At 47.2% G+C, this 27921-nt stretch overlaps 1 protein-coding gene across 6 annotated transcripts in view; it reads right to left on the reverse strand.

The window, feature by feature from the left end:
• Positions 1–1817: 1817 nt before the first annotated feature.
• RFX5 (regulatory factor X5) overlaps positions 1818–27921 on the reverse strand; it is a 325165-nt gene continuing 299061 nt past the window's right edge. For all 6 annotated transcript variants that reach the window (XM_069650280.1, XM_069650276.1, XM_069650282.1 and 3 more), the window contains 2 exons: positions 27460–27539; positions 1818–3400 (listed from right to left, as the gene is read on the reverse strand). In XM_069650280.1, coding sequence (XP_069506381.1) covers positions 1928–3400; positions 27460–27539 — 1553 coding nt within the window. In that variant the 3' untranslated portion in view covers positions 1818–1927. The remainder of the gene's footprint in view (positions 3401–27459; positions 27540–27921) is intronic.

Raw genomic sequence — 27921 nt, forward strand, 5'->3', positions numbered from 1 at the left:
ACCATCCAAAAAATCCAACTCCTACAAAATAACACGTTGAGAGCAGCCTTAGGTATCCCAGAAGAGCCCCCAACTGGCTCTCCACCCACGATAACATAAAATTAAAAACTGCATCCCTCACCCACAAATGCTTGAACAACGCAGCACCCCGCTACCTTTGCGACAGATTCACCTTGAAGCCTACCACAAGAATCACCAGACTCGCCCTCTAAGAATCGATCAAACTTATCACAGGTTCCGCCAGAGCATTACTAGTTGGCTCAAAGATGCCGACATCTAGGCACATACCCGCTGACTCTGCCCGCAACAACAACCCCCTCCACACTGCAGGCACCAGCAGCACCTACTAACCACCTTGTAAATCTATGCGTGCCACAATGTACCTGCCTATATCGCAACCTGATCGTGCCAACATGTAACCAATCGGCACTTGCACACAAATGTTTTTTTTTCATGTTGTAACCAAGCTTTGAATATCCTTCTGCCATGCGCCTGAATACCCTCAGGTCTGGAGCGCACTACAAATAATAAACTAAACCAAACTATAATCAGTCCCACGAGACAAAATTAGCGATTCATTTTTTCAATTTCCTGTCTCTGACTCACCTTTACAGTAGGGTGGCGACTGCCACCCCATAATATGTTTTTAAGGATTAAGGGGTATTAGGGAGGGTAAGGGTGTTCGTGGTGGGGTATGTTGGGGAGGACACCCACCATTACAAAAAGAAAACGAGGTCATTCTGTAAATGACCACAGTGCAATTTTCGTTGATAAAAACAGAACCAATATGGTTGGTGCTTATTAAATGGGAAGATTTGCGTGCAGGGAGAAATCAGCACTCTGTGAGAAACACAGCAGTCACTTTCATGCGGAGAAAAGTATTGAGGACCAGGATGATGTAAGGGAGTGGATCCAGGCTTGGGTAAGTTCCATGCATTGGCTCGCTTTATGTGACATGTTGTGGAGCTAATGCATGCACGGGTGCCATCTCTATGGTCCGGATGTGTAAAACTAATTGGGGAAAGGCAACACAACGTACGACTATGAACGATACACTGCCTTCAATCTCAGACCTTTGTAATGTTAACAAGAAGCAATATTATGCAATCTGGAAAATCGGTCAAAATACTAGAAGCATACTGCAAATGCAGCTCAAATCGTTTTTATAGAAGTGAAAAATATACTTTTGTCAGATTTTAAATTCCTTGGTTGATAAAACAGACAGCAATACCCATTTCACCTCCATGATATGAGTAAGTCATGCAAGTCTCTCTGCTGAAGGGCGTACACTGCATTTTTCCATACGTAAAAAAGACATGACTTAAGATGTCTTCAAAATGGAAGAGCTAAAACTGTATTGCTAAGTTCATTCCCCCAGCACCCATACCTCTGCCAACACCCACAATTCTAGAAGACTTGCTCACAGAATGGCTTGGATTAAAGACGCCCATGTATACCCTTTACCTTGAGGCAAATGGAGTCATGCGCTAACAAAAGCTATTTTACCAGGAATCGTAAGATATTTTCCTATTTTTTTCCAAGTGAAAGCTCATTAAAATTAAAATGGGAAGAAAAATGCTTCTGCAAATACTGTACAGAATTGTAGCACCACTTTCCTCTAAAAACAGGGCTACGAGTAACACTGAAACTGGAAGCAACACACGACTTTGGTATGTGAAAAGGGTGAGGGGCCGTCTGTTATTCACAGAACATTTGTCGGCAGTTCATTCTAAACTGCCATATACATTGGGATAAGAGTGGGTCTAATAAAGTGTAATAGCGAGAACTTGAGGGGCAAATACAATATTTAAACTGTATTAATTAAAACCCATGTAATATGTCTGGTTTAATAGTTAAGCACATACATGACACATGAATAGAAAAAGTCTTATTCTGGGGTTGTGGATTCCTGCCAGTTTTCGTATGCTTAGGTATTTTGGCCAGATGGGTCGTCAGACGCAAGTCTATGACCATAGAGGACAGTTTGGCGGTCCCCACGTGCCTTGGAAGGTGGCACCCCCCAAGTCAAGACACTTGTTGATGATGGTGTTTTAGCACTCATTGCTGCTTTTGAAGATTCCTGAGGAGTGCTTGTCGTCTTAGACACCCCATCTGTCGCAAGGGTTTCACTGTCCTTCGATGGGATGATTTCTGTTGCTTTCTGAATCATAGGCCTTTGGACATTGCCACTTTCTTTCTCCTGGGAAAAGCCCAAAATGTACTTTTGCATGCTATGCCTGCCATCCTGGATCACACTGACTTGGGAAGTTGATGCCAACTCTTCTTTGGTATGAATGACACGAGGGGCAGTTGTGCTCATGTCTCTGCTTATCGCATCTGATACACGATGAGTTAGATTTATTTCTGCCGTACTTCCCCTGCATTCCATACTGCATTTAGAAAGGCCGGGAAGGGAGGAAGACTTTGTAGTTTCTTCAGATGGAGGGCTGTGAGTAGAGGGACGGGCTACAGAAGGATTGGGCCCAGGAGGAGTTTCTTTACAGTTATCGTATATATTGGGCAGTGGCCCACTGTCTATTTTCACTGCCTCTTTTATGCACAATGTATTCGTGATAGAAGGAGCCTCCATCTGCAAGCTGGCTTCCACCCTAGCTGCATGGGATGGTGTTGCATCACAGGTTAAGCTCATTCTGGGAATGTCCATTTTCAATACACTGCACGATCCTTTCAGTTCTGTCGCCTTGGCAGTCTCATCCATGGGGCGTTCTTCTCTGCGCACAATGCTGGATCCTTCTAGTCCCTCCAGAAGAACAACTGTGCTCTTCTCTGAATCTAAGGGCGAAGGCAAAGTGTCCGCTGCAGAGTCGCCTGGCAACTTTCGTGGGCGTCCACGCCTCTTCTTGCAGGCTGCATCGTGAACCTCTTCGGCTGCGATGGGTTGCTCCAAAGGGCGCTTTGTAGCAGTGCTCTTTTGGTTATCAAGAGTTTGACTTGGAAGAGTTCCACCACTCTGCCCAATTCCAACCATTTCACCCGTGGTTCCAGTGGGGTGGATTTGTATTTCTGCAACGCCCGTTGGCATGGTTGGCAGAATCACATTGATCACAGGAACTGCTTTCTGCAAGCTGATGAGTCCAGACCCGTTTGGACCGGTTGGCACATTGAGGGGAAGAATAGAAGTGGGCAGTGGGGATATCTGAACAGAGTTCCTGAGGGGTGGTGCTGTGAGATTCGACCCAAAAACAGTTGCAGGAGTCTGAACAAGAGTGCAGCATCCTATAGTTTGTTCTGCAGAAGTCATCCGAGGCCGGAGTGGAGGCAAGCGTGCCACTAGCGCATCCACTTGAGGACTAGAGGCCGATTTTTCACCTTCTGCTGTTGCTTTTTTTTCAGCAGGTTGCTGATTTGTTGATGTCTTTAAAGTTTTATCGTCTCTTTTCTGAAATCAAAACAAAGGAGCATCAGTTAGAAACAATTTTCTTAATGAATTAACATTGTATTAATAATGTCACCAACCACATTTTCTAGTTCTGAGACTCCATCGCAACAATAGATCAAACAGGTAGCAAGCTGACCAAAGAAAGAGCTGCAAGAAGAAATAAACACCAAACACATTCAAAATTGTCCCATGGGTGGGGAAGGGGCCGAACAATAGGGACCAAACCTCAAACTTCCCTGATGGGCCCACACCAGTGCCCAAGCTTACCCATTATCAAACCTAGCCTGCTGCCCAGAGTATAAAAAGAGTCTGGTTCTGGAGGTAGGTGGGGGAGTTTGGAGACAATCAGAGTGCAGGGCATAGAGAGAGCAAGCAGAAGGGAGCAGGGAAGGAATACACAACTTATCTGTAACTCCTGTTCTCCAGCATTGGTATCCTCGGCACAAAACACACTTTAAGGTCCTCACCCTCTAACTCTATGGTATTCATTGGGTAGATGGGAACTCATGTGAAAGGATGGATTTAATTAAACCCTAAGCAAGAATGCTACAGTAGAGCACCTACATAAAAAAGGAACATACAACCTTGACATTAGGATTTAATATACATAATTCAACAATTCAATGTATTCAGTTTAGCATCCGATACATGATTAAAAACATCAAAAAGTGATCTGTGCTTGATAAGTGGCCAGTGCGTCCCAAAAAGGTGACTTGAGCTTGTAAACAATTAGTGCTCATAATGTTACCCAACATCTTCGTTACCTATATGTTGGCCCTTCACTATTACGAACTTCTTCAGGGGCAATACACATACAATAGCCTATGTAACTAGTGACCCACATACATTTTCAGATCACAAAGAGTATGAATCTTTGTGGACATATTCGTGTTCTTTTCATGGGGCTCGGCCTCAGTTCACTATAGTCAGATGACATAAGGATGGTTTGTCTCAATTCCAATTCCACAGTCTTCAGAGGTTTAGTTCGCTCTTACTGGCTTTTTATGCACACCACCACTGACCCTCTGTGGTTATGCAGCCGTGCTGGTGAAATTTAATTTCGTCTGCACAAAACCTCATTCAAAGTACATTTTCTGGGATGCTCAGCGTGGCACCTTATTCATAGTTTGTGCACTTCAAAGGGTCTCCAAAAATGGAGTGCTACACTTGGTTGAAAGAAACCAGCATTTGTCCGTACTGACTTCCTGTAAGCCTTCAAATGCTTTAATGTCATCAATAACGGGCGGAGATGTCCATTGCGTTTTCAAGCAGATTTGATAGTACTACTCGATGTCCCCGTCACGCTGTAGTCCGTCAGTCACGCTGTAGTCCGCTCTGCTGGATGATTCCTCGGTAACAGAGCAATTTATATATTCTTTTTAAACTTTCATTTTTATCTGCATTCAAACATAAAAAACAAACATCAACAACACCATGAAATATTCCAAAATAACACCTCCATGCCTCTCCGTCCCCCTTTCTCTTTACCAGTGTGTCGGGTCAAATAATGGTACAAACGGAGGTTGACAGAGACTCGGGGACAACAAACAGAACCTAGTAAAGTACATGGATTGGCTACCCCTTCATCTTTTTATGCCAGTGCCCTCTCATCCGATTCCCCTTCAAGTAGCAGCTGTGCAGTCTCCCTCCCACTAAGATACCAGAGGCTCCCATTCCTCCCAGAAGGAACCCAAATGGTCATTGATCAATGCTGTAAGTTTCTCCATGAGCATCATGTCCTAAAGTTTTCTGGGCACTCTCCCACCCTTCCAATTCTGGGCTATCGCCTATCTCCCTGCCCTAAACATTGCCCCCCACATCTGGGGAATCTATATTCCTCCGTACTCTTTGCTGGACACCCCAGAGCCATCTATATATATATATATAGGGGGATGGAGAGGGTAAAGGGTTAAAACAGGTGGGGAGGGAGTTGGGCGGGCGTCAAAAACATGGGAAGACGTCCCCCCATAAAAAATAATTCAAGAAATTCAGTAAAAATGTTTCAGTAAAAAATACCTTGAATAAGAAAATCATCTGTAAAATCACATAGAATCCCTGGAAACATCCTTGAGATCTTCAAGGGATTTCTATGCCACCCCTGCAACATCTTATAGTTATGTTCCATTGTGTAGGTAAACAGGTTCCAATGAATGTCACCCTGATGATCTTTGCCCACTCTTTGTCGGTTATATCCGCTCCCACAAGACCAACCCAGTATCTCTTAAATGTTTGTCTCCCTGCCACATAGGACCACATATATACTTGAGAGAATACCCTTCTGAGTAGTGGAGGAGTCAAGAACTTTCTCAGACAGGGTAAAGTTTCTGGCCAACGAGTCACCCCATCGCTGATCTGTGAACATACCCTTAAGCCGCAAATAATCAAAATCGTGACTGTGTCCTTACCCAGCACCTCGCAAACCCCCACAAGGTCCATAAAACCACCGTCCTTGAATAACTGGCCTGTCCTTTCTAAACGCCTATCCGACCAATGTTGGGAGAATCTCAACCACTGGTGGGGTAAATCAAACGGGGGTACCCACACTGATGACATAGGCGACTGCCAAGAGGACACTGCTCTATTCGTCCCGTTATTTTTCCAGGCGTCCCAGAGGGGATGTATTTGTGCAGGGCCCAAAGGAAATCTCTCACCTTCAGTGGGTGCACTGCTAGATGCTCCAGGTATGTCCAGTAGGTCCTCATGTCCTCCCTCATGTGTTCCAACATGACCCGCAACTGGGCGGCCTTATATTACAGGTAGAAATCTGGCATGCCAATTCCCCCCAGATCTCGCAGGAGGGTGAGGGTAGCCATTTTCACTCTCGCTCTCTTATTTTGACACAAATCTACTCAGCGCGCTATTCAGATCGCTAAGGAATTTTTCCGGTACTTTGGTCGGGAGGGCAGAAAATAGGTAAAGAAGACGAGGAAGAATTTCATTTTATTGGAAGTCATACGCCTGTACCAAGAGAGGATCCGGGACACCCAGCGCTTAAGTTCCTCCATGATTTTATTTACCAGGGGGTCACTGTTAGCATTTGCCAGATACTTAAGATCCCTCGTCAAGGAGACTCCCAAATATTGCATGCATTGTTTTTTCTATCTCATAATCATTAATCTAGTTTGAGTCTCTAAGGTATACCCCTCCATACCCCATGGGCAGGATACATGACTTGTCTACACTGATTTGTAAACTGGAAGGACGGCCAAATCTAGAGTTTTGTGCTAGCGATTCTGGGAGCAAGGAGCCTACATTGGTGTGATAGTCCAGGATGTCATCGGCAAAGAGGGACAGTTTAAACTCAACCTCTCCACAATGAATGCCTGCGATCAATAGATTTGCTATAATTGACACAGCCAGCGATTCCATGGCTAGCGTGTGCAGTAACAGCGAGAGGGCACCCCTTTCGTGTTCCTCGCCATAACCTAAAGGAGTCCGAATGCTCTCCATTGACTTGCACCCTTGCCGTGGGCGCCCTATACAGAGGTTCCATCCATGTAAAGAAATTGGCGTCTAATACAGTTTTCCCCAGGACCTTCATCATAAACGGCCACTCCACCCTGTCAAAGGCCTTCTCCGAGTCTATCGAAATCAGACACGCTTCACTATTGCTAGCCTGGTCGCTACGCAACAGATTGTCTTTTTAATATTATTGGAGCCCTGCCGCCCCCTGATCCCCATGGAGGAGGGACGGAAGCATTCCCTCCAGCCTACTCCCCAAAATGTTTGCTAGAATCTTAACGTCGTTATTCAACAGCAAGATTGGGAGATAGGAAGCACAACGTGTCGGGTCCTTTCCTTCTTTGTGGATGGTCACTATAATTGCCTCCATCATTGCGCTCGGCAGGGAGTCTCCTGTTAGTACCACATTGAAAACTCGCACCAAGTAAGGGGCTAAAGCAGAGCTATACATTTTGTAAAATTTCATGGAGAATCCATCGCTCCTGGGCCCTGTGCCCGATTTCATCCCCTGGATAGTTCGTATAACCTCCTCCTGGGAGATGGGCGAATTGAAGTTGTCGGCCACTTCCAGTGGAATACCCGGGAGAGGAAACCAGTCCAGGAAAGCAGCAATATGCGGGTCATCCTCTGCATATTCCGATGTGTACAGTTCCCTGTAATATTTGACAAACTCCCTCCCTATGCTAACGGAATCATACGCAACAGACCCCTCGTCTGATTTAAGGGCGCCGACTGCTTTCCTATTCTTCTCCTCCCTCAACCGTCATACCAAAATTTTGTCTACTTTATCCACTTTCCCGTGATATTTTTGTTTTAGAAATAACAATTTCTTCTCCATGTCTTGAACGATGATGGCATTGAGCTTTGGCTTATAGAATCTCAACTTACTGGATTTAGCCGGGGTAAGGTGTGTACCCTCGGGCCCTCCCGGTTGAATCTCCCCAATTTTCCTCCTGAGCTATTCCTCCTGTTCCTTCCTTGCTTTGTTTTTCTGAGACCCACATTCTAATCAATACCCCCCGTAACATGGCCTAGAACCCCTCCCATAGAGAGTGCACCTTAACCTCTCCATTGACACTGAGTGAAATGGTCTTTAATCTTGATGAGAAGAGACTGGGCCAGTCCCTATCATGAAGTAAGGAGTCATTGCACCGCCAACCCCCGCCCCCGAAGGCCTCTGAGGAAGACCGTTCCCAACAGAAATCCTCACAAGGTCATGATCCAACCACGGAACAGGGAGCACCTGGGAGTCTGACCTGGGCCATCAACTCACTATCCACCAGTATAAAGTCTATAAGTTAATAAGAATTGTGCACAGGTGAAAAGAACGTGAAAGGCTTATCCCCCTCGACCCGAGCAACAAAGGAGTCAATGAGACCGAGGCCATGGTTCCCCTTCCTAAAGCATTTGGAATCCATACCAGTGAGTCAAACAGTGCTCCGCCGCCCCGTCCAGCCTCTTGGTAGCTCTTACCGGGTCAAGCACCATGTTGAAATCACCCCCTGCGACTAGACGAACCTCCACAAACAGGACCTTCACACCCTCCCAAAACTCAATTTCTCAGAGTAAGGGCAAAAGACTGAGCCCCTGTGATCTTTCATTTAGGGCCCCTTTGATGAAGACAAATCACCCATTCCGATCTCTCAGTACCTCCTCCTCCATAAATCTCAGTCGAGCCGAGACAGGTATTGCCAGCCCCCTCAACCTGCTCTCGCTAGATGCCACAAAGACATCCCCTACCATTCTTGCTCTTAGGCGTGGCTCCTTACCATGATGCCAACGGGTTTCTTGTAAGAGGAGAAGGTCCAGTCTAGCTCTTTGGAACTCTTGCAAGACCACACATCTTTTGGCCGGAGAGGTAAGCCCTCTCACGTTGAGGGAGCCAATCACCAAGTCACATCCAGGACCTAGGACTCATTCTCCTGCCCATCCAAAACAAAAAGCAGTCGCTGAGAACCCCCAACCTGATCAAGCACAAAAGCAGTAACCCGAACGCACCATGGTGCACAACAAACCTAACCCATGGAAACACTAAAACCAACTGAAAACATATTACAATCAACCAAACTCCCCCTCTGCTCCCTTCTCCTCTTTGCAGAGCATCCAACTCTGTATGCCCACCCACCACTGACCAGGATTAGATCACCAGACGTCTAAGCCAACCGGTCCAGCCCTAAGAAACCCCAGGTTTTCTGAGCTCCCCTCCTGCGCACAACCACAACTGATTGAGTCCATCACCGCCTCCCACCTCCCCCAACAACCCCCTGCACCTGGAAGTGACACCTAGGACACGGCAGGCCCCCCCTATCGCAGGCTGCCATATCCAAGCACTCTATGGGAATTTACCAAATTAGTTCTGGTGACACACTCCTTTCTTCCCCGTGGTAGGGGTATAGTATTTTTTTCCCCAGAATTTTCCATCAGTCCCTTGTTGCCTTTGGCTTCAGCAAAGCTCCCATAGCCTCTCCAGAGCCTCCTGCCCGCTGTCATTGGTCTCCCTGAGCTCTTCTGAGACCCTCTGAATGTCTTCTTCCGTCACCAACCTATACTTATGACCCTCATATTCAACGGAGATTGAAAAGTGGAACCCATGCGATACCACACACCTTTCTCAGTCAACCATTAAGTGAGGGGGCCACAAAGTTTCCTTCTCGACAGCGTGAATGCAGAAAGATCCTGATAGATTGTAATCCGGGCCTCACCATAGTCAAACGGACCCCCTTTCCTCGGTTTTTTGAGGATTTTTGCCTTCTCTGCATAATAACAGAAGTGGGCAAGTATTGTCCTAGGCCCTCTGCCCCCTCCGCCCGCCTGTTGGGCTTGATCCATGGTGGGCTCATCTACGGTGCCATTCCAAAACAAGGCGCGCAACACCTTCAGGATGCATCTCTTAAGTTCCCTCTTGGTCTCCACCTCCCTTTCTAGGAAATTGAAAAACCAAAAGGTTGTTGCACCGCCATCCATTTTGAGGGAGTGTCGCATATCAGTTTCAATATCCAGGGTGCCACGGAAGACTGGTTCGCTTCCAGCTCTTGTATCCCATCATCGATGGAGTCCATCCGCTGATCCATCTTGTCCAGCCTCTGACCAAGGTCTACGCGGATACCCCTGATTCACCCCATAAACTCTGCTATGTCCTTCTTTATTGATACCGAGTCCTTGGCCATGGCTTCGCTAGAGGGTCCCCCCCGGAAGTATCCCCTGTCACTGTGCCCTGAGATTTAAACTGTTGCAGGGAGCCTCCCAAGTCAGACCTGCTCCCAGTGGGATCTGCTTCTGTGCTTTCCATCGCCTCAATGCTGCGGCAGGGACCCTAGCCCCCAACCAACCTCAGCATTCTGGGTATTCTACAAGGTAGGCCTTTGAGGGCTTCCCTGGGTTGCCAGCCCACCACCCCAATGCGTGTGCCACCGGCGTCAGAGGACAGCACCACCACACCCCCCCACCAGGACCAGGCGACACTGCACACCACCGCTGAGGGCTATTTGCAGGGGGCATCGCCAAAGAGTGGCATTCCTCCCACCACAGGAGCCAGGGTACACAGCCCTTTATTCCAGATCTCCTAATGTATCCCGGATCACTTCACCTTCCCCCCTGTGGCAATGGGAACTCCAATGCCAGGGAGTAGTGACTACTGTAGAGGTGTAGGAGCTCCTTCCCCCGGCAGCCAGGGGCAGCCGCCTTGGGTGAGCCGGCGCTCAGGGCACTTCTCCCACCTCCTCCTGCGTCTCCCCCAGACTTTACTGCGTGCAGCTCCTTAACTCCCCATGTGGCACCCTCAGCCCATCAGGGCTTGTGTCAGGAGTTCCTCTCTACCCTGCGGGTCCGTGTGTCAGCTCCCGCTGGCAGGCACTATGACAATTCCAGGTTGCCGTGGGGCCCAGCCGCTATCACGCCCCGCTCACTACACTGAAGAAGGGACAGGCCTAATGACACATCAAAAGGAGCCTTCCCTCCTATTAGCCACTCCAGGACAATCACACTGCCCCGGGCCTCCTCAGTGGCCCTTCCCTCGCACCTTGAGCTCTGGTGCCTTGAGTGCATACTTGCAATCCTCAGCAGCAGGAGGAGCCACCTTGCTACTCCCCCCAGCGGTACTCCCTAGGGCCCTCCTCAGGCCTGCTACAGGGGCTCTGGTGGAAGATGTTAAAGGCCTCTCTGCCGGACCACCGATGTCAGGGTCAAGCTTTGAAGCTGAAACAGTGCCTGATTTACAAAGTCAACACACACCAGCTGGCCTGATGAGGCTCAGCAAAGCACTGCTATTATGCAGTGGGTCAGCCCCGGACTGCACCTCCTCGCAGCGGGGGTCCCGCACCTCAGCCTCCACGATGCAGGCTAGCGCGGATCCCGCTCGGTTCTTCTCCTCTGGTCAGGGAGGCAGTCCACCACAGGAGCAGCTGCCAGTACGGCTATCTCCGGACTCTCGCCACCAAAGGACCGCAAGCCCACAACGTCTTGCGCCAGCGTCCTCTGGAATCCAAACCATGATCGGAGGGGTCCGGGGGGCTCGGAACCCCTTTAGACCAAATGGATCACAACCTACAGCTTCAAGGCAGCCATCAGCTGCGTGCACCCTGGTGGCTCCAAGCAGTTTATATTCAAACTGAAAAAACATCAGTCACTTTAGTGCTCTAGTACAGTCATTTTGGGTCATACTGCCCACAGCCAATGAAAAGGGCTCCCTTAGCTCCACCCCTGGAGGCCATCTTCAGATTTTGGCTTAGCCCACATAAAAGTGGCAGTATGTGCCAAGAAGAGCCAGAGGGGTAGGCGGGAGGGTCACATGTGAATCTATGAAAGATACCAATGCTGGAGAACAGGAGTTACAGGTAACGTATTCTTTCTCCAATATTGGATCTTTCATAGATTCACATGCTGTGAATAGATTACAAAGCAGTACCACATAACCATAAAAGGGAGGAGGTAAGCTCCATGTAGAAAACACTTACCACAGGAGACACTGATCTTACAAACAGTTTACAGAATTGCCCGGCCGGGTTTGGACTCTGCAGCAGAATGCTTGTCGGCGTGAAAAAGTTAGTAAACGTGTGCACTGACCTCCAGGTCACCGCCCTGCATATCTCTACCACAATATCCCTAGAGAGAAATGCCCTAGTGGTGGCTGCCGCTCTGGTCGAATGAGTCCTGGGTCTGCAAGGGAGAGGCCTGCCAGCCAGATGATGACCAAAAGAAATGCAAGAAGAAAGTCACCTGGCAATCAAAGACTTGGAGCGAGCCTTGCCGGTACTATAGAGACCAAATGTCACAAAGAGCTGAGGTCTTTTTAATTGTTTTTGTGTGAGCAACGTAGTACTTCAAAGCACATATGATATCCAAGGAATGTAAAGATCGTTCTGCCGGAGAAACCAAGGCTCTGAAGAAGAGCGAAAACACCAGTGGTTCATTGAGCTTGAATGTTAAGGAAACCTTGCCCACAAAGGACGGGTTAGTGTATAGAACCACTGTTGCGATCAATGACTATTAGGAAACGTGAGTGATGAAACAAACTGATTTATTACTAAGTTCCTGAGCAGTGACCTCCCAGCTCAGCACACCATCAACTGTCTCCACTGGAACCTGGAACCTTCCCCCACTCCAGGCCTTCACAGAGGTTCCAGTTTCCATGGATGTTAACAAATGGAATACCATGACAATGTACAGTGATCAGCATAACATAAACAAAGATATACAGATGCTAAACCTAACATTGCCTGAACTATGTAAAGTGCCAAGATAGCAGATATGACTATGCATGTACGCACTCCTAACGCCTCCCTTCCTTCCACCAAACACCATTCAGCTCCCCTCTCCTTATTACAGCCATTCTCTCCTTACTCCATACACCTCCACCTCTAACCATGATCGTTTCACCCAAATCCTTGACCACCTCCATTTCCTCTGAAAACCTGGAATCTCCCTTCCTCACTTTAACAGGAAGTTTCAACTTCACAACATCACCTGGGCATACGCATAACAATTTGCAACAATTCTTAACATCAAATTTCTCCTTTGCTTTCTCTCCACACAGACACATCTCTCTTATTGGTTCTACTTAACTCTCTCACATCTCAATATGCCCATCCACCCCGGGCACAAATGTGTATTGGGCTTCCTAACTCTTAAAACCTCAAACAGTGCCACCCTTGTTACAGTGTGGAGAGCCAACCTATACTGAAAGGTTCTCTCCATGACAGCCCTTATCCAATTCCTACCTGTGGCCGCTGCAATCCTGATGACATCCATCAACGTGCGATTACATCTTTCCACACACCCATGCCTTGTGGATGATACAAAGCCGTGCGTGTTCACTTTTTGTATACCATACCTCTCCAAGAATGCTTTCAATTCTGTAAATACTAACTCTGGACCATTGTCCGACAGACACCTAGGTGGAAATCCTTCATGCTAAAACAATGGCTACAGAAATCTGATGATGCTGCCAGAGGTCACATCTTTCAATATACAAACCTCCAGTCACTAACATGTCTATCACCACCAGTAGGTTTATAGACAAAAAGTCGAAAACATAATGTCGAATAGCAAAAATGGCGAAAAAAAAATGTCGAATGTAAAAAAGTCGAAAAAACATACATATAATAGGAAAAGTCATAATTTCGAAAAAAAAATGTCGAAAAAAAAATTGAAAACCCAAAACACTTTTTTTTTTTTTTTACCCAGATAGTAACATTTATTATGGGGGGGGGGGTCCCCCTCCAACCCCCCCATCCCAAACCCCTACCCCAACCCCCCCCTCCTCCCCATCCCCCCATCCCCCATAGATATACCTTTAATTATTTAAAAAAAATCTTTAATATAATATTAAATAATTAATTAATTATTTAAAAAACCATCCCAAACCCCTATCCCCAACCCCCCCATCCTCCCCATCACCCCCACCCCCCATGGAAATACCTTTAATTATTTAAAAAAAAAAGTTTAATAAAATATTTATTATTAACACATAAAATCGAAAAAAGTCGAAAAAAAGTCGACATTTTTGTTTTTCGACATTTTTGTTTTTCGACTAAATATTTTCGACATTTTTACTTTCGAATATATTGTATTCGAAATTATGACTGGATACCCCACCAGTAGATATGTGTCCATGGCCCCTCTGATATTGAAAGGACTCAACAAATCCAATGCAATCTTGTCCCATGGTACCTTGAGACTCTCATGTAACTTCATGGTTGGCTTGCACACCCTAATGCCTCGTCACCATCTCTGCAATCAGAAAACCCCTTCCCCATGGCCTCCAGGCCACCACAACTCGGCTCTGATCAACGCTTTTGTCCTTGCCAAACCTAAGTGCCCTCTGTGAACTAGGTCCGTAACAGAAACCCTCATCTCCTCAGGAACAGCCAGCCTGTAACCCCTGCACAAGTATGAATTCATCACACACAATTCATTTCTTATTCTCCTGTATTCCTTAACATTCTCATCTCCACATGTATTGGATTTCATACGCACCAATTCCAACACCATCTGATACACCTATTCCTTGACGCAAGCTTCATCCCAATCCTTTTGTTTAATGCACTCCTGCACCTGAAATATGCCAGAAATGTCATCTTCACCAACAGATACTCAACAGCTGATCTGGACAAAGAATCTGCCACTACATTGTTTCTCCGTTGAATATGTTCCACCCGAAACTGTAATCCTTGCATACTGCTGACCCATTTCATGATTCTTCTTGACACTTCTTCTAATCCACCCTAGTTAAAAATACTCACCAGTGGTTTATGATCAATCCTCACACTAAACTCCTGTCCCCAGAGCAGAGCTACATTTTGAAGTTACCGACTGCCCACCCACAAGCCAGGGCCTCCTTTAGCACCACTGAGTATATTTTCTCCACTTCCTTAAGAATCCTTGATGCAAAGGTTACCAGTTCCTCATCTTGCACCTGCATCAACACTGCACCAAGACCGCTATCACTCGCGTCTGTGTATACTGCAGTCTTCCAATACTCTACAAATCCAGCCAACACTGGTGCTTGGGCAATACACTGTTTGACACCCTCAAACTCCTCAGCACAAGCTTCACTCCATTCAAACACAACACCCTTCCTCGTGAGCTTCCTTATATTTTGTGAGCAAGTTTCTTCACAAACCTGCTGTAAAACTTAATAGACTCAAAAACGAGGCCACATCACGCTTGTTCTTTGGTTCTGGCATTCTCCTAATTGCCCCCACTGTGTCATACTTAGGTTTCACACCATAGCCATTGTAACGCTCACCTGGTATCCACGGGGACGTCACTCAACCTGTTCTGACCTCTTACGACCTTGAACCCTTCCCTGGAGTCTACTCGACTGGAGACTGGGCCTGAAACACAGGATTGGTAGAGTCTAACTCCCTATTGTCTCTGTGTGCTTGAACCCCTTCTTCCCTGGGGTCCAACCCTTCCCTTTGATCTACATTCACCTTGTTTTATTGGAAAGTATGCTCTCCGTCCTGCTTTCAGCACAGGGGCACGTTGATTGATGTAGGCTCGTTGCTGCCTAGTTACTTCACTGGCAAGAGTCCGACAGGTAAGTATACTGAGTCTTTTGAAAAGTTCTCTAACTTCGTTCCTTTCCTTCCTTAGATGATGGCCGGCATCCAGGGATGGCGACGTGCTGTTGAGATGAGTAGCGCTGAAAGTGAGTGAGAGCGCGATGCGAGATGCAACCCTTTTGTATTTGTATTGAACTGAGTTCTTTTTCTGTGTCTTTAAGGTGCTGTGACGTTTTCAGCGTGGATGCCGGTTATGAAGAAGAAATGCGGTGAGTAAGCACCGCATGCAGCGCCTCTAGATGTTTCCACGCTAACCTGGAGTGTCTTTTCCCTCTTGCAGATGGATGAGAAGTTCTGGAGACAGAGTTCCCCCAGAGTGGCTGGGATTCAGGTAAGCGTTTGAAGCTCATACAGTCTTTAAAAAATAAGCAAAGATTTGCTGAATGCTTACTAATGCCTTTTTTCTGTTCTTTTCCCTTTTCCTTAGGAAGCGGCATGCCGGGATGGGAATGACACCGCAGAAGATGCCCAAAGAACAGAAGGAGTGATGAATGATGGGCAGAAGCGCCGCAAGGTAAGGCTGTTCCTAACGGTGTTCTTGTTCTTGCAGGAGCTGAGCGCAGAAGAAAGATGCAGGCCTACCGGAGACCGATCCGAACACAGTGAGTGTCACGCTGCAGGTGCAGAAAACGCAAAGCATGCTTCTCAGCCTGGGCGTGGCTTAAATAGTCTCTGGGTATCGCAGGTGTCTCTGGGCTGAACCACACCCAAAAGACTAGACTGCACATGCAGTTCTGGGAACTGAAATATGTGGGGGCATCCATCTTGTCCCCATCAATGCACTACAAGTCCAATCCCCAATGTTATCCTATGGGAGTGAGTGAGTCTGGTGCCACAAGCGCCAAGTCTGACTCCAAGTGGGTCTTTGGGGAGATGGAGAGGCCCTTGAGGGCCATGTAGGTGATCGTGGCCTGGCTCCAGCCTGACATCCATTGCAATCGTTAATCCAGTTTCCTTCAGAATCTCAAGCACCAATTTCAGCCGATTGTCATGTTCTTCCATTGACCCGCCACACATCAGAACATCATCCTGATAAAACAGTACTTCCTTCTCATTGCCCAGAAATGTATGCATTACATTCTGAAACACACTGGCCACCGATACCAGACCAAAAGGCATCCTTCTGTATCTGAACAGGCCAATGGGTGTTATGAAGGCTGTCCATCGAATCTTGGTGAAGTTCTATTTGCCGCCCTTGGGTCTAAAATGGAAAACATTTTTGCTCAAGCAACACCAGACAATAGATCGTCTATCCTGGGCAAAGGACATTTTTCTGCTACAGCATGCTTATTGAGATTTTGAAGATCAATGCATAGTCTTACAGAACCATTTGGCTTTCTCACCAACACAATTGGGCAGACCCACTCTGAGGCATCCACTTTCTCGATGATCCATTTGTTTGATTTCCAACTCCACCTCATTTGTTAACATCCCATCCTCATCACCACTTGTTGTGATCAAAGCCTCTGAGGAAACGTGAGTGATGAAACTAACTCTGATTTATTAGTAAGGGACTCCCAGCTCAGCACACCATCAACTGTCTCCACTGGAACCTTCCCCCACTACAGGCCTTCCACAGAGGTTCCAGGTTCCATGGATGTTAACAAATGGAACCCCATGACAATGCACAGTGATTAGCATAACAAACAAAGCTATACAGATGGTAAACCTAACATTGCCTGAACTATATTCAGTGCCACATTGGCAGACATGACTAAGCAAGTACTCACTCCTAACAACCACCTTGGAAAGTCAGGTAGGGTGTCTTGCAGGAAAAAGCTTGGACCTCGCCCACCCTTCGCACTGATGTGATGGATACTATGAAGGCATTCTTCCAAGAGATACATTTGAGTGAAGTCTTGTGCATTGGCTCAAAGGGAGTTCTCATGAGTCTGGACAGAACCACATTGAGCTCCGAGGCTGGTGCCAGGTGTCTGGTAGGTGGAAAAGAACAAAAGTGGCCCCTGAGGAACTCCTTGACCAGACAATTAGACCAAAGAAAAGGTGTGGACGCAGAGTGGTTGTAATGGCATACTGCTGCCAGATGCACTTTGACAGAGGAATGTGCAAACCTGCTTGCACCAGGGATAACAGGTAAGGTAGAATGTCCTTTTGCTGAATGGTGAAAGGGTCAAGGTCCCGTGGTCTAGACCAAGTAGTAAAACGCTTCAGTTTTCTCTTAAAGCAGGCGCGCGTAGATGAGGCATGGGCCCCCACCAGATATTCTGTGCAGTCTTGAGGCAGTAGGATAGAGAAGAATTCTAGGAGCACAGGAGCCAGGCTGTCATTTTGAGAGAGGCTGGGTCATGATGGAGGACTGCATCCTTGCCCCTGGAAAGCAGATTGTGCAGAGGGGGAAGTCTCATCAGGGTAGAGGAGGAGAGGGCGAGGAGGTCAGAGTACCAGAAGTGTCTTGGCCAGACAGGGGTCACTAAGATCACTCTGCACTGAAACTTAATAACCTCACCTCTAGGAGTTTCAGGGGGAAAATCATGCAGGAACTGATCTTCCCAGGGGAACGTGAAAGCATCCGCCAGGCTTTCGGATGCAGGAATCTGCTGGTGAATGCTTGTTCTCATAAGTGGCAAAAAAGTTGATTTGCGGAGTTCCCCAATGTTGGAAAATCTGGTGTAGCTGAGAATTTCTGGAGCTCTCACTCATGGCAGGAGTGGAGTTCCCTGCTGAGGGAATCCGCCATGGGGATTTGGAAGCCTGGAAGATGAAAAGTATTGAGGAACATGAGGTGTTTCAGCACCCAGTACCAGAGCATCTGTGCCTCTACCGATAGGGAGAGAGACCTGGTGCCTCCCCGCTTGCGCACATAAAACGTTGTGGTGTTGTCCGTACAAATCTGAATTACCTGACCTCTGACCCGCAGAAGGAACGTCTTGAGTGCCCAAAAGACAGCATGCAGCTCCAGGAGATTAATATGTAGAGCTCGCTCCTCCTCTGTAAAAAGATGCCCTGGCATGCACGTCCCCAGAGTGCACACCCCAGCCCTCCAGGGAGGCATCCATTGTGATGGTGAATTGGTGAGGGGGCAGTCCAAATGTAGAATCCAGAACAATGTGAACCTGAACTGACCACCAGCGCAGCGTCTTCCTGAATTGTTGTGTAAAGAGTGATTGTCAAGAACTCACAGGTAGTAGGGGGAAGCATGCAGCGCCAGGTTGCCATAGACAATATGAGGCAAATGTGTAGTTACAATAAACATAGGGTGAAACACCTTTATTTTAGGACATTGTTTTGTGTCCCATGTAGGTAAAGGACTTGGCATGGGCTAGCTAGCCTGACAGGCCTTAGGAGCAAGAAAAGAAGCAAAAGGACTTCATTTCCCAAAAGGCTTGCATGCCCACAAGCCTCTGGGATGCATCAGGACAATGCCCGATCAACCGCGCATGCGCGCCGCGAGCACAAAGAACTCTGCTTGCGCTAGAGAACCTTGATGAGAGAAGACGTGTCTTGGCGGGCTCCAGCAGGCTGCCATCAGCGGGGCCATTCCCCGCCTGCGAACACTGCAGGCCCCGCTCAAGACTTCAGATAAGTGCAATGATTGACGTTTGGTTACGTTTTTGAAGCGCAAACATCAGCAGTGTTCTGGCGCGTTTGGGATATTGCATGCAGGGTGTTCTTGGACAACTATACGTTGACTTTCTTAGCGGCACTCAAGTCAGGGCACCAGCACCATTAACCTTGATGCTGCATAGCTTCCGAAGTCCTCAGTGGAACTCGAGCCGGGGCACCAGCACCATTAACCCTTCATGTTGCGTGCTATAGGCAGCTGGAGATGAGGTTGTACGAGATTCCATGATACACGCTCATTAATGTATTGATTTCTTGTAGCGCCGTTCGCACAGCACGGCTAGAACATTTGTCGGTTTATGACAGAATCAACCGCTGCACGACAGAAGCTAAGTGCTTTCATTTTGTTTTGGTTTCTTGAAGTACCAAGTATATATAGATGAATGAATAATGTATGATTGTTGATGGGTATGTTCAATAATACGCAATGTAAGGTCATTTGCAGAGTAATAAAGACAATAGGTGCGCAGGTTGTGGAGACTAACAATCAGTGCCAAAGAGTGAGAGGTGCACACAAGTGCTTGAGGACAAAGTTGAGACTAAGCTAGGCTAGGGCTCAATAACCAAGGTTGTGTACGCATGAGAAGGAGTGTGTGGGTGGAGCTCCAGTTGCTTCAGGAACCCCAGGAGGGGTATCACAGTGAATTCCTCTCTAACATTCCCTTCCCCTTCCAGGCTCTTTTCCTACCCCTCTACCCGGTTTCCCTAATTCCCCCTACCCATCCAAACCAACGGACCCTAACCCTCTTTCCCCGGCGGGTCAAGGAAGCCTGTGCTGTTAACACTCCAGGCCCCAAGACCCAACGGGGAGGTAGGTGTACGTGCTACCTCCGCGCAGGACCATGATAGTGACAGTGATCTTATCCTCCAAGGAACCTTAGACCTACCACCAGCATGCATCGAGGAACTCCTTAAGAGGTTGCGTGCGGAGCCTCCAGTGCTGCAGCAGGTGAGTGTAAGAAGACATCATTCCCTGCAGGGATTTCAATATGCGTACAGAAACAGTCAGCAACAGAGCAGCTGCACCTTAGCGAAGAGTGCTGGATCCCTCTCCTCTGAAGGAATCGCCCCTTCAAGAGAGTGTGTCAAGGAGTGCCCTCAATTAGAGAGATTGCTGAGATGGGATTGTCTGTGCGGTGAGCTGCGGTGAGCTGTGCAGCCATGGAGCACAATTCCGCCTGCACCAGCCAGTCATCTAGTTACCAGTAAATGTGAGCTGCTGATCAGCACAGGTGAGCCACCATTGGGCAAGAGACTTAGTAATCACCCTCGGGCCATAACGGAGTACAAAGGGTAAAGCCTTAAACTAATAGTGGCATCCAGCTACAACAAAAAGTGTTGTACGGTTACCATTCTGAAAATTTGAGCTTTAAAGAATTTATTTAAGGCCCAGAGGTTTAGCATGTGCCTCCAACCCCCAGACTTCTTTGCCTGGAGTAGACACCATCTCTTCATTGTTTGGCTGTTACTTTCTCTATGGCGCCTTTTTGAGACTCTGCATCTTGCAGTAGCAAATGTTTGTGCTTCTGCACCTTTTTGCAACAGAGGAATGGCTGGTGTCGTTTGATGAACTCCAGGGTGTGGCCCTGCTGAATGAGGGATAGCACCTATTGGTCGGTGGTGATGTTCTGCCACTCGTGGATGAACTGCAACAGTGTTACTCCCACAGGGGTGCAAAAGTGGAAGGGATGGGCCCGAGGTGGGTCAGGTTAGTTTAGCCAGTTGGCCCCTGGCTTGTGAGGAGCCGCATCAGCGTTGGGTGCCCCTGTAAAATTGGGGCTTATTCTTGTACGAGTCTGGTGTTGAGAACAAAGGGGCTTTGTAGAATGACGACTGGAGTTAAGGCTGATTGTCTTGTGTAGTTCCGGAGAAGCAAGACTTTCCCAGAGCGCACGGACTGGCGCCTTTGCTGTAATGTGCCAAGAGAGCAGGCTGTGTCTGTCGGTTTTGATGATTTGCAATGTCTCGTCCACCTTCTTACTGAACAGATCAATGCCATGGAACGGCCGGAAATTGGTAGCCTTGAGCCAGCCTTGCCTGCGAAGCACTGTGCCATTCCCCACCTGTCGAAACACATTGTCCACATTGACAGAAATTGCGTTGTCCGAAGCTGCTTCTCCTTCACGAAGAAGGGCAAAAGCCTCTTGGTTTTTGATAAACTGAGAAGATTTAAGAAGGGCCCCATCTTGAACCAGAGTTCCTGGTCGTATTGCGACAGGATAGCCATGGCCTTGGCTGCTTTGATGGTCGTGGCAGCAGTAGTGATGATCTTCTTTCCAAAAGCATCCACTTCCCTCCTTGTCCAGGGGAACTGAACAGGAAGGACGACTGGCGGAGCATTTCCAGGCCACTGCTAACACAACCAAGTCTGGAATAGGCCGAGTCCTTAGACACATTGGTGCGATGCCTAGGACCCTATACTTGTCAAAACTCTCCTTTTTTGGAGGAGCAGTGGAAGGGTTGGTCATAGTCAACAACCAGTCTTGCCAGATATCATTCAGCAGGGGTATAGCTATGACAAATTTGCAGTGTTTGTCTCACCGCTGGTAGAATAAGATGTCCTTATTCTGCTCTTCATGGGTCAGAACAAACATCTTTGCCACCATGGACATCAAGGTGTGGAAAGATCCAATTTTGTCTGGTTGTGAATACCTAAGAGGAACGTCGCCTAGTTCACCGTCTGCCGGGATGATGTTATCAAACTCATCCATGTAAGTGTGTGTTGGGAGGCCTGGTCGCCGGGTGCATCATCCTCCAATTCTATATCAGTTAGCTGCACTGGCATTGGAGGGTGGTGTTCCGACACAGGAGGGTGGTGTTCCTTGTAGGGCGAGGGGGAGCAGCTGTACCACATGTGCTTGGTTGAGGTGTCTGAGGCACTGAAGGGTTGGCCAATCTGTGCTGGAGCTATGTCACTAAAGCTTGCAGAGTGGCTAACATGTCTAATGAGATGTCTTGAGGAGCTGATGGAGGCGTTGTATAGAGGCATGTGTGCCAGGGTTGCTTTAGGAGAAGGGATGCCCAGCTGGAGGGCCCTCTTTCAAGACCACATCATCGCTGTAGTTGGAAAAAACTGCCAGGACCAAGGGAGGATGACCAGGACACACCCCCCCCAATTACACCCCTGGGCCTATCATTTTCTGGCTCAGGGAGGCAGCCAGCCCCTTGAATTACCCCCTCTGTGTTCCCTAGAGCCAGGCAGCCGACCTTGTCACAGCATTAAAACATAATTAAATCAATATACTCACATATACAATCACAGTTAATTGTCCACAAGGGACACACAACGCCCTTTAGAATTTAAACAATGTTAAGGTAAGTACTGCTATAAATTAATCTATAAGGTAGTACCAGTCCACAGTAGCTAAACATAATGATTTAATGCCTTGTTTGCTGGTCCGGAAATAAGGGTGCCGGTAAGCCCACCGGCACCCTTGTTTCCAGACTGGCAAACTACGTTTTTTTGCCTGCCGGAGCCGCTGTGCCCAGCAGGTCTGACCCTGCCAGGCACAGCGGTCACGGTAGGCAAAGCTGTCACAGAAGCACCAGCACCATCAGCAACGGTGCCAGTGCTTTTGTCTCCTCACTCTATGGGATTGGGGATTGTTACAAAGTGACTTCCAGGCTTCTTGGGGTTACGTTTTAGGTTTATTACAGGTACTTAAAACAAAGTTACATGAAGATATATACAAGAGTGTGGACAGGATTTAACATTGGCCCCATCACCCAGGCAGGGGAGCTCTAACTGCCTGAGTGTAGAACCCTCTGGTTAACATTTCAACATAAACACAGAAACACTTCACATGACATCACCAGCTCACAGCACCCACAGACAGTCACTTCACAACACATATCCTTCCTTTACCAAACTGCACATACACACAGACAGTCACTTCACAACACATCTCCCTTCTTTTATAAAAAGGATACCCTACACCCATACACATGCACCCAGGGGTATGACAACACCCAACACAATACATATCCTGCATAAAAGAACACACTGGCAACAAAAGGAAACTAAAAGGAACACCCTTTTTATAGAGAGGTGCAGCTCTAAACAAATATCTTACTCCTACACACCACTGACGGAGGCGCTACCTCCCACTAATCACAGTGGCACTTACCCACAATCACTTATGCTTCTAAAGGAGGCATCCCCCCCAAAACTGTTGCAAACAGAGGCGCTACCCCCAAACAACTCCTCATACTACTAGCAGAGGCGCTAACTCCAAACAAACTCCTCAAATTTCTGGTGGAGGCAGGCGCTTCCTCCAGTCCTGCTTCTGGCAGAGGCGCTACCTCCAAACACAGAAGCGCTACCCCTTTCTGATGGAGGCGCTACCTCCCTATACTCCCTATAACCCTAGTGGCACTCTCCCACTTCTTCCGGAGGCGCTACCTCCCAATAACCTATTTCAGAAGGCGCTACCTCCAGTCCTGCTTCTAGCAGAGGCGCTACCTCCAAATACAGAGGCACTACCCCTTCCTGCCGGAGGCGCTACCTCCTATTCAACTTCCAATTTCTGGCAAAGGCGCTACCTTCCTATAACCATTGCAGCGTGGCACATAATTCCGGCGTGACACTCACGCACTTACAACAATGCTAGCCAAGTTTTACACTAACACCAGAGGCGCTACCTCTTTCTAACACCATTGTGGCACTCAACCACATACTATACACACTCTGGGCGCTACCCATCTCACATCTTCTCTGACTCACACCACACTTCTTGCTAACTTTACACTATATCATAACAGAGTCAGTTAAAATTAATTTGCATTGTAATATTCTATATGCATAACTTATAACGTTTGAACTGACAATCATCAAATCAGGTACTATAACATTCTAGGAATTCCTAAAACTCCATGTTGCCTTCAAGCAACCTAATGCCGTGACCTACTAAAACATCCTAAGAGTCCATAGCAAACCTTTGTCTTTACCTGAAAATCCTCAAATATGGTTATACTTAACTTTACCCATAACCAAACTCATCCATTCCAGTTCCAAACTGTTAAACTGTCTTTGCATATTAAAGTTTCAGCTAAGAGTCCATGGGTGTTTTGCAACCGTAACCTGAAAATCCTAACAAAACGTTACATTATCTAACAGCCTAGCATGAATATCCATAACACGCCACCTGCATTCATGCTGGTACCTCACAACTGACCGAATGTTTTCTGTTTACCAACACCACACTTCCTCCAATATACAAACCTTACACAAAGAATGAAATGCCATATACAGTAATTTACATGCTCACATGAAAGGATACAATATTAGACTTCATGGCTCCAGACACTCTGTACTATAACGTGGGCGTCATCTTCATCTTCATCTTGTGCTTACAGGTCATCTTCTTTACTAGAACTGCTGCGCTATGACGATTATCATGGACAGGCGAGCAACGTATTCATTTGCCGCATATGCAGACTGTGACACGAGTCTACAAGCAGCTCCTACCCCTCTACTGCCATTCGAGAAAAAAAAAACTTCTTGAACCAATGTGCGCACCTTCATCGCAGCGATAAACGGATGCGACCAACGGCTCTTATCGCCCCAAAATGTTCTTCTTCCTGAGCACGTATGGTGACGCTTTCAAGACGCTTTCGGATCGTTTACTCTAAAGTCGTCCTCTGTCTTCCACGCACCAAGCTGGTTTCTTTCATGGAACGATGAGAGCTCAGAGCTCCACGGCTTCGCCGACTCCCTCTGCTCCTAATGTGACGTCATCAGTCACAAAGTGAAGCGGAGGGTAGCAGAGCTCCTACTCCGCCCAACTGTCACACAAACGAGACATCAGCACCACAGGTACCATTCTTCCTTCACTATATCCGCTACGCTTCGCGCCCCTGTACTTCATACTTCTGGGGCCACCTGATCTTCAAACATCTGCTCTAGGAGTGCAGACACGCCTTTCTGTGCTCTATACTGCGCTGATGAGTCACTCTCATTCACTCGACCTCAGCTACTCCTCGGGGCACTTCAATTCATGTTACTTCTTCTATGTGCCATTCACCTGTTTATGGGATACATTCCCTTTCTTCTGCTCATGGGCACAGCTCTTATCCTGAGCTTCATGTGGCCCTGATAGTCACTCCAGCCCCCCTGGACTCGGCACTCCTTCCACCTTATGGTAGCTGATCCCTCATCACTAGGGGCTTTCTTCCTCCTCCCCCTTGGTGCCCTGGGTGATGGGTCTTACTTGTATTGGGGGCAGTGTTGTCCTTCTTCTGTCCACCTCTTTCCTGCAACCCCCGCAGCAGGTTACTTCAGTCTTCCTCAGTTTCTCACACGCAGGTTCTTGAATTTAAGACCAACTCGTCGCCATTGTTACAAAGTGACTTCCAGGCTTCTTGGGGTTACGTCTTAGGTTTATTACAGGTACTTAAAACATAGTTACATGAAGATAGATACAAGAGTGTGGACAGGACTTAACACTGGCCCCATCACCCAGGCAGGGGAGCTCTAACTGCCTGAGTGTAGAACCCTCTGGGGTTAACATTCCAACATAAACACAGAAACACTCCACATGACATCACCAGCTCACAGCATCCACAGACAGTCACTTCACAACACATCTCCTTCCTTTACCAAACTGCACATACACACAGACAGTCACGTCACAACAGGGATTAACAAAATTACTGGCGCCTGACTTCCCGGCCGCCAGACTTGGAATCTCCCAGTAGCACCGGGAAGTCAGGCACCGGTAATCTTTTACAGGTCCGGCACCAACCTGCCGGTAGCTCCAGCAGGGATACCGCCGGCCCTGTAATGAGGTCCAATGAGTCCAATCCCTGAACAAAGAACAAGTGCTTCACAATGTTCAAGGCAAGGAAACAGATTTTAGCTACTTTGGTGGAGTTTAGGAAGTTATTCCCAATTATCCTATAGAATTTCAATGCGGTAGGCAGTACTAAAGTTAGCAATACAATTCATATGATTTAAAGTTAGGTTTCCTGCAGAGGATGGGGGCAGCTGCCAATCACAGTTTTCTACGGGGACCCCAGAAAGGGGTCTAATGCTCAGGGTTTCACGCCAAAGGCAAGATGAAGGTAGCTTCTGGTAAGGACTTTACACCTAATGTTATGGATTGGGCACCAGGGGGATTTTAACATAGGTATGCAAACTAGGCCGTAGTGCACAGAGTAGAAAAATCAATGACCCACCTATCAGGGGACCTGCAACATTCAAATCCTGGACAGCTAACTCAGGTACAGCCATGATCGCACACAAAGTCCAGGAGGTGTATTGGGGCTGCTAACTATACCCTTAACCCAGCCTGAACCTGTTCCATACAAACAAAAGGCTACTTTCCAGGCTCTGGCGAGCGCTGTAAAGAAACAACACATATATGCCCACATCCTACCCCTGCCCAGGAGGAACCCAAAAAGTCAGTGTAGAACAAAGGCAGGACTTAAACAACATGACCAACAAACTTGAGCATTGTAAGAGCACCCAAAAAGGCAGGTATCACTGGCCCCAGCCTATTTACCTATATAGCAATTGTGCCAAAAGAAAGGGAAACTGTGGTTCCCTGCACTACCCTCCTTAAGGGAGGTAGTAATGCCACATTACACTTTAATGGGAGACATGGTGCCCTTTCACTGGTAGCCTTAAGATTTCAGCAGGGCCCACAAAATGAAGTGAGTTAAGCAATGCAGTGGGGTTTAAAAAGATCTCAATCACAAAAATCAGATCAGGTCTCAAAGAGCCAGCAGATAAAGCAGAGGTCCCAATAAAGGAGATGGGAAAACTTCAAAAAGAAAAAAACATTTTCTAGCACAGTTTAAGCCACCATGTTACTAATTATATGGAATACAATTTTATGTTGTTTTAGGTGCCGACACCTCAACCACGGATATAAAAGGGTGAATTTTGGATCAGTCTATTCCAATCCAGTATGACTGGCATGTATATTGTTTTTTTTCCAATTCACATAAAATGATGCCCCTTTGTCATGTTCAGAAGAGAAAGCATTTGTCAATTTAAAGACTGTTACAAGTAAAGATAGGTCACTGTCATATATGCTCATTTCCTCATTTCAAAAAATTCTCTGAATACCAGTCACCAGTGGTATCAAAGGCTGAAAGAAACAGACACAGTATTCGCTAAATGCCAAATTAACCTCGGTGATAATTAGCCTCATTAAAAATTTGGCAATAATTCTGCCAAACTGGATTACCATTCACGCCCGATTACAAGTGGCAGAATGGCAGTGAAAATGTCACGATAATGTCTTCAGTTTTTGGCGCTGAGTACAGAAGTACTTACTAGACAACACCGCTAAATTCTTACTATGCCGTTGCAGTATAATTGGCCCTAATTCTGTTCACTGTCACTTTTTACCACAAGACTATGCTGGTAATGAGCCTCAATATGTTGTTTGGTTCTGCTTTCAACTAAGTGGTCAATACAAACAGTCAAAGAATCAAGCTTCTCACCGCAGGCTCCAATGTAATATCGGAACCTTCAACTCTGTCGTTTCTGGGCTTCTGGCTTCGCTGGGCTTTTTCAATGACATCTGTAAAGAAAGACATCCACATGACTAACTTGGGTTTATCCGTCATTTGCAATGCATTTCACACCAGGTTTAATTATTTGATGTCCATTACAAGCACATCCTTTTTAATGAACCATGAACAAGATGTTAACCAGCAAATCACAAGAAGGTTGGTGCTGGCACTGTACTTTGACCTGGCCTGGGAAAACGGCTTTCCTGTCTAAGCCTTTAATTTAGGTTGGGTTCACTACAAACTATTACTTACAGGCGCAGAAACCATCTGGCACCACCAAAAGAGATTATGACGTTGTGGGGGGTGGGGGGGTTCCATGGTGTGCAACAGTAAAATTCACAATCAACACTGTACAAACAACAAGACTACAGTGCGACATGAGGGCACTCG

The sequence above is a fragment of the Ambystoma mexicanum genome, chromosome 1p (assembly GCF_040938575.1).
Source record: "Ambystoma mexicanum isolate Mex_15411 chromosome 1p, UKY_AmexF1_1, whole genome shotgun sequence".
Taxonomy (NCBI): Eukaryota; Metazoa; Chordata; class Amphibia; order Caudata; family Ambystomatidae; genus Ambystoma; species Ambystoma mexicanum.